Below are 7,725 nucleotides of genomic sequence, written 5' to 3' on the forward strand. Positions count from 1 at the left end.
ATTATGTCTAAGTGCTTCCAATCTTCCTAAAGGGAGAGCACGATTATCCCCATCTTACAGACGAGGAAACTGAGGCACAGGGAGGTTAAATCCCTGGTCCAAGTTAAAGCCAGAAAGTGGCGGAACTTGTTAATGTTTCCAGCATCCCTGTGTTTCTCTTAACCCCTGTGGTCTGTTCTCCACCCAGCTGCCAAAAGGATCTTTTATTTTAAAAAAAAAAATTTTTTTATTATCTTAAGTTTTACATATGTCTCCTTTTTCCCCAATTGACTGCCCCCTTCCCCCAACCATTCCCACCCTGGGCAAGCCCCCACCGCTCCAGTGTCTGTGTCCATTGGTTGTGCTAATATACATGCAAACAAGTCCTTTGCTTGCTCTCTAACTGCCCCCCCCACCTCCCCTGCCATTTGTCTCTGGGTCTATTTTTGTTTATCCAATTATGTTGATCGTTATATCCCACATATGAGTGAGATCATGTGATATTTATCTTTCTCCGCCTGGCTTCCAAAAGGATCTTTTAAAAATTCAAATCATATCAAGTCACTCCTCTGCTCAGAGCCCTGCCATGGTTCCCTAATTCTCTCAGAGTAAAAGCCAAGTCCTCGAAATGGCTCACAAGGCCCTATATGATCTGCACCGCCCCCCTCAACTCTCTGATCTCAGCTCCCCCTCCCACCCACCACACTCCAAGCTCAGCCACACTGGCCTCGCTGGTCTTCCAGCACACTGGGCACACACCTGCCTCAGGGCCTTTGCACGAGCTGTTTCCTCTGCCTGTTACACTCTTTTCCCAGATGCCATCAGGTCTAACGCCTCACCCTCCTTCAAGTTTTACCCAAATGTCAGTATCTCAGTGCAGTCCTCCCAGGCCACCCTGTTTAACACTGCACCCTCCCACCCCCACCCCGCAGCATACCCTATGCTCCCTTCCCTGCATTTCCATCCTAGCGCTTGAAACTGACATTCCCTATGTTTTAAAGATTCATTTTGCCAGTTGTCTCCTCAACTAGAGTGCAAGCTCCAGGAGGGCAGAGCTGTCTGTTTTGTTGGCTGCTGAGTCCCCAGCTCCTCGGACGGAGGTGGGTATGGCGTGGGCGCCCAGTAAAGCATCCTGGTGGCCCTGATTGCTGTCCCCGCAGCACGTGTTCTGTGAGGAGTGCCTCTGCCTCTGGCTGGACCGCGAGCGCACCTGCCCGCTCTGCCGCTCCGTTGCCGTGGACACCGTGCGCTGCTGGAAGGACGGGGCCACTTCGGCACACTTCCAGGTGTACTAGCACCGACGCTCCGGCACGCCCAGGGAGATGACGGAGGGTCCGTGTGGTCGGGTCCAGCTCTGCGGACTTCCTGGGAAACAGGCCGCAAGCTCTCCGTGTCCTGCCTCCCGCCTTCTCCACCTCTTTCCCTAAAGCTTTCTGTTCTCCCCACCTTCACCTTCAGCGTTTGTTCCCTGGCTCAGTGCGTGCCTCCTTCCCTACGTATGGAGAAGCCTCCTAACTCAGACTCGGTCTCTGCCCAGGTAGGTCTCCCATCCCCTCCTAGACAAGGAACCAGGCCTAGACAAGGTCCCGCCTGTTGGTTATTTTACTCAAGAACCGAATGCCTGATGCTGCGCACTGGGGAGGGACCTGGGCGTCACTGCCTCCCCACCACAGCCCGGGTCTAGATGAGGGTCACTGTGAAGTCTTTTTCAAACTCAACTGCCTGGCCCCGCCTAGAGTGAGCCAGGCACGGCATCAGGCACCTTGCCTGGATGGATGACTTCCATTGCACAGCGGAGGAAACCGTGGCACAGAGCTCGGTGTGGTAACCGTGCCGGGGTCACCAGCCAGCCGTGTGCACCGAGTTTCCAGCCAGGCCTGCCTGGCTTCAGAGCCCCCCATGCTGACCCGCTGCTCAGACACTGCGGCGTGGGGCCCGGCAGACAAGGTTTCTTAAAACCGTAAGAGGTGATTTTGATGCGCATGGGTGGCCTGGGTTCGTGGCATATTTAATGTGGACCGCATTGAGGAGGCAAGACTTGGTCCTGAAATTGTTTCTTCCCGAGCTCTGGCCGGGGTGCTCCATCACGTGCGGGTACCAAGAAAAGCCAGCTCTGGCCCAAATACAGATACCACTGGGTCTCTGCACCCATCTGTATTTCTCTTCTCTCCCTCCCGTCCCCTCCCTCACTCACGCCTCAGACCTGTCAACAGCCCCTGTGGACATTCCCTCTCCTCTGGTAGCCTCCAGAGCAAAAGGGACAGTTCATGTTAGGGATTTGTCCACAAGCCAGGGTGGTGGCGGAGAGTAGCTCTCATATAGTGCTCATGAGTAGCTCTGTATGAGAGCTACTAATCTCTACAGCAGAGCCACTTCCCTCCCTGCTTTGAGATCTGGGAGGAGGTGGCACAGGAGGTCATGTAGATGCCACCAGAACCCTGCCTGTCCTACCCTTCTCCCAGCCCTATCCTCTCACTGTCAACCCCAGAACAATGGGCTGGTGCCCACGGCATTTCAGAGAAAGCCATCTGGGTGGCTGGAGAGCAGACTAGCAAGAAAGCCGGAGGGGAGATGGTGGAAACCTTGCTGCCCCCTTGCCCTCGGCCGGTGTGAGCATGCCCACCCCGTCCCCAGCAGACTCTGGACACGTGGCCCCCTGCGCTGTCGAGCCAGCACCGTTTCTTCTCGCTGCCGTCCCTGGTGCTTTCCTGATATCCCTTCCAGGGTTGCATGGCATCTTTCAAGCTCTGTTACTATGGCGATGGCCGCGCTGTTACAATCCCACTTGCCTGGATAATCAAGTCAGAAAGGGAAGTGGAGGGAAGCAGAGCCCAGCGGACGCGGCTTCTCTGTTCCCTCCGCCTTGAGGAAGAACCAAGGGGAAGGAACAATCTTCTGCAACTGGTTTTTACCGGAAAGAGGTCCCTGTCTGCAGGTGCCATCAAAGAGGCTGGAGAAATGGGAGCTGGAGAAGGCATTAAAGTGGTCGCATGTGACAGAGCTGATAGAGCTGTCTATTAAATTAATTTAATTTAATTTTTAATTTATTGGGTGAATTGGTTAATAAAATTATATGGGTTTCCCGTGTACAATCCTATAGTACATCACCTGTACATCGTCTTGTGTGTTCACTACCCACGTCACATCTCCTTCCATCACCATTCATCTCCCCTGTACCTCTTCCACCTCCCCTGCCCCCTTTCCTTTCCCTCTGGTAATCGCCAATACTGTGGTCTGTGTCTATGAGTTGATTTTTTTGTGTGCTTAATCCCTTCACCTTTTTCATCCGGCCCCTCCCCTCTAACAGCTGTCAGTCTGTTCTCTGCCTAAGAGTCTGTTACTGTTTTGTTTGCTAGTTTATTTTCTAAACTTGGCATGACTTTGGGAAACCACTTCACCTCCCTGTAGCCATCTCCAGAGTGAGGAAGCCTAGTGTGTCGTCTGCGGGAACCAGGGAAACTGATGATGCTGATAACCAGTGAATACACCACTGGTTTGTCAGTTACACTCGTGCCACGCACACACAAAACTTCTCGGACAGTCTGCAAAAACAAGTCATGCCCCTGACACTATAAAGAGTGTCCCCTGTGGCCCTGGCCGGTGTGGCTCCATTGGTTGGGCATCGTCCTGTGCCCTGAGAGGTTCGATCCCCAGCCAGGGCACATGCCCGGGATTGCAGGCTCGATCCCCGGTGGGTGGGCATGTAAGAGGCAGCCGATCGATGTTTCCCTCAAACGTCGGTGGTTTTCACTCTCCCTTCCTAGCCGTGTGCACTGTTTCCAGCCCAGGCCCATCTGGCCAGGTGCCACAAAGGTCTGAAATCAATTTAAAAATCTTTTTTTTAAGTGTCAGACTCATGTGGGGGACATTCGGGGGCAGGTGCGATGATTGAGCGAAGGATTTTATTTATTGCCCCCCTACCCTCCAGGGAAAACCCTCTCGAGATTTCCTTTCGGGCGGGAGGGTTTAACTTCAGCTCTAGGGAGGAAGAGTGGCCAGGGCAGGGTTTTCCAGATGTCAGGCCAAATGTGTTCCCCGGCCCAAGAGTAAAAGCTGCCAAGCATCGCTCTTGGACGGAAGAACGGTGCCTCTCTGCCTTCCCCGTCTTGGCTCTGCAACTCCTGTACTTTGAGCAGAATTCACCCAACGTCAGATCAGATCGGAGTACCCTGCTCTTCATATTTTATGACTCACTGACTCGAGTCCCAGGAAGTCCTTGGAAACGGCCCTCTTAAGGCAGACTGTCTCGGGCATAATGATCGAGGGGGTGAAAAGGCAAGCTTCGGGCCTGGATGTCACAGACTCATCACCTTCCGCAGAGGGGAGAGAGAGGCACAAGACCCAGGCTGCTGAGCCGCGGTCGGAGCAGGACTTGCCAAGCGAGGCTGGGATCTTTCAGTGCTTTTGCTCTGGGCCAAACAGAGCCGCCTTCGGTGTTTTTAACGTCCTCCTGCATTCCCTTCTGCCAATAAATAACATCTGCCCACCAAACTTACGTCCCTGGTCTTGGGTCTCCGGTCGCCTCGTGAGCCAGGTGGAACCGTTTGGGGAGAAATGCAAAGAAGCACTTGGTGCAGTGGGTGGCACCTGACGTTGGTTTTTCCAGAGCAGCCCCATCGAGTGACGCGTGATTTATTAACGAAGCGCTTCTGGAGAAACCAGTAAGGGAATGAGTGGAACGGGGGAAGGCCAAGCAAGAAGGCGCCTTTCCAAGAAGGAACAGCTCACGGTTTGGGGCGGGGCCTTAGAGCTCCAGGTGCATCTCAGAGCCGTCCCACCCTGAGGTCTTTGTGATTCCACGCTCAGTCCTTGGCGATGGGGTGATTAGGGGCAGGGGGCAGGGGGAACCTTTCCGTCTCCACTGAGGAGGCCCCGACCATCTGAAGGTGCCAGGTGCCACAAAGGTCCAGGTCCATGGAACTGGTAGAAGGGATGTGGACATGACACCTACAGTGCCCACCACAGTAGTTAGCTATAGGCTGCATGGACCTAGAACATAGAGGCTGATTTAAGGACAGTTTTTCCATTGATGGATTATGATGGATATTTAAATTGTAAATTACAGTTGACCGTTAAACAACATGGCAGTTTGGGGTGCCAACCCTCCCCCCTGTGCAGTAGAAAATCTACCTGTAACTTTTTTTTTTTTTTAAATATATTTTATTGATTTTCTACAGAGAGGAAGGGAGAGAGATAGAGAGTTAGAAACATCGATGAGAGAGAAACATCGATCAGCTGCCTCCGCACATCCCCCACTGGGGATATGCCCGCAACCCAGGCACATGCCCCCGACCGGAATCGAACCCGGGACCCCTCAGTCCGCAGGCCGACGCTCTATCCACTGAGCCAAACCGGTTTCGGCTACCTGTAACTTTTGACTCCCCAAAACTTAACTACTAACAGCCTCCTATTGACTGGAAGCCTTACGGATAATGTAAATAACCGATGAACACATATTTTGCCCATTATATGTGTTATATACTGTATTCTTAAAGTACGCCAGAAAAAAGACAGTGTTATTAAGAAAGTCATAAGGAAGAGAAAATACATTTACAATATTGAGAAAAACTGTGTATCAGTAGACCTGCTCAGCTCAAACCCGAGTTGTTGAAGACTCAGTGGTAATAGCACCAGGTGACAACTCACGCCTCTCCGGGCAACACTGTGAAGCCACCATAACACGGTATCGGCAGAACTTTCTGGTTGCAATTACTTAAAAACCAACTCAAACGTGGCTTCAATAGAAGGACTTAATTTGGTTCCTATAACAATATGGGCTTCAGGTAGAGCGGGATTCAGAGACTCGGATGACAATATTAAAATCATGTCTTTCTGGCCCAACGAGCGGGGCTCCGTGGTTGAGCTTCGACCTCTGAACCAGGAGGTCACGGTTTGATTCTGGTCAGGGCACATGCCCAAGTTGCGGGTTCGGTCCCCGGTGGGGGGTGTGCAGGAGGCAGCCGATCAATGATTCTCGTCATCGATGTTTGTATCTCTCTCTTCCTCTCTGAAATAAATAAAAAATATATTTTAAAAAACAAAATCATGTCTTTCTGGCCCTCAATGCTGTTTTCCTTGGAAGTGTTGGATTTGCAGGCAGTCTAGTCCCACGTGGTAGTAAAATGACCTCCAGCGGCTTTGTGCTTACGTCCTACCAGCTTCCCAAATCTCCAGTCCAAGGTTGACTGGTTAACTTGTCTCCACACCTTTCATGTAGCCTTTGGGACTTGGCGGGCTGGCCAGGCCTGGGTAGGGTGGTGAGCCCAGGAAGTGGGGACAGAGGTGGGTGGGAGGATGGTGTCTATGGCTCTAAGTCACATTGACTGAGAGTGGGGGAGCGGTGGGTCCCTAAAGGAAAAGAGAGAGTCTGTTATCTAGAAAACAACCTGTCCTCAACCCAGTGTTCCAAGGAAGAGACTAGAACTTGGTCTCTTGGTACATCTCACTCAGACCAGGTAAATGCAGGGGGAAGTGCCCCACCAGAGTGGCCCTATTTGCCCATCGTTGGAGATATCAGTGTGCAGGCTCATTAGCTTATCCACATGATGACATGCCTAGTGATGGTTCTGTGCATGACCTTGAACATGAACCATTGGGCAAGTTCCCCCAACCCGCTGCCCAGCCCAAGGGTACTGTTTAGGCCAACCCTCCCCTCGGTGGGTTCTCAGGAATATGAGACAGAGAAGGGAAGTGACTGTGTGACCCTCCCTCTGCCCCTGGGGAGGTTGGGCTGTGCGGCCAGATCCTCCCATAGTCTTTGGGGACCAGCCTTCCATGAGGAAATGAAAACGCAAAGGCCTTTCGCTGAAAGCGCACAACCAGTTTTTTAATAAAGTCATTACAAATATGTACAAAGCGTCTCCAAGGTACGAAATTCCTCTTACAAAAGAGCAAACGAACCAGCAAGGTCAGAACCCAGAACGGAACGTCCCCAAGCGTATTGCCTCTCGGGCTGAGCCGGAGGCCTCACCGAGGTTCCAAACACCCCACAGCCATCCCCACCACACACACAGGCTCCGGGGGCTCATAGTGCAAAGGACGTTGGGAGGAACTTGGGGATCGGGCGGGGGAGGGGGCAGAAAGGAGGTAAGAAAAGCTTCCCATGTCCTAGGGAGTAAGTCAAACAGGTCCTGTTTGCAAATTGGATGCTCCTCCCAGCGCCCTGATAGAAACCAGGAACGCAAAAGGCAGGGGACAAATGCATAAAACCCCAGTTAAACCATCCAGCCTGCCCTGCAGTGTCCCCAAATGCAACACTTTACCGTGGGCCTACGTCAGGCTCCCCAGCTCCCTGCACAGCCCCTGACTTGGGCTTGCCCTTGAACTAGCAATGCCTTGGGACCTGCAGTCAGCTCACAGGCTTGGGGTGGGGGGATAGGTCACACTGACCTGAGTCCAAATTCTGGCTCAGCCACTTCACTCTTTGTGTAACCTCTCTGAGACTCAGTTTCCTCACCTGTAAAATGGGAACGATGACTACCGACCTCCAGAGTGAGGAATCACCGAGGGGGACACGTGTAAAGCACTCGGCAGAGGGCTCGGGAGCGGAGAGCCGTCCGTAAATGGCAGCTCTCGTTTCATTGCTGAGCGAAGCAGCGAGAACCAGTCTCTTTGCACTGAGAGTGAGTTGAGATCACGGGCTTTTTAATCGCCTTCATGATAGTGTGGCCGCTCAGTAAATAAAAATACTATAGAACAATCTGCCAGCAAGGCTTGGGGTCACAATGATGACCTGAGAAATCTGTT

The 7,725-nt window shown here is 52.5% G+C and overlaps 1 protein-coding gene across 4 annotated transcripts in view; it reads left to right on the forward strand.

The window, feature by feature from the left end:
- Positions 1–3,200, forward strand: part of RNFT2 (ring finger protein, transmembrane 2) — a 49,519-nt gene extending 46,319 nt beyond the window's left edge. For 3 of the 4 annotated variants that reach the window (XM_036353267.1, XM_036353268.1, XM_036353269.1), the window contains exon 11: positions 1,140–3,200. In XM_036353267.1, the coding sequence (XP_036209160.1) occupies positions 1,140–1,274 (135 nt within the window). In that variant the 3' untranslated portion in view covers positions 1,275–3,200. The remainder of the gene's footprint in view (positions 1–1,139) is intronic. The other variant, XR_004974755.1, reaches the window with a different exon arrangement.
- Positions 3,201–7,725: the final 4,525 nt, after the last annotated feature.

This window comes from Myotis myotis, unplaced genomic scaffold (assembly GCF_014108235.1).
Source record: "Myotis myotis isolate mMyoMyo1 unplaced genomic scaffold, mMyoMyo1.p scaffold_m19_p_20, whole genome shotgun sequence".
Classification (NCBI taxonomy): Eukaryota; Metazoa; Chordata; class Mammalia; order Chiroptera; family Vespertilionidae; genus Myotis; species Myotis myotis.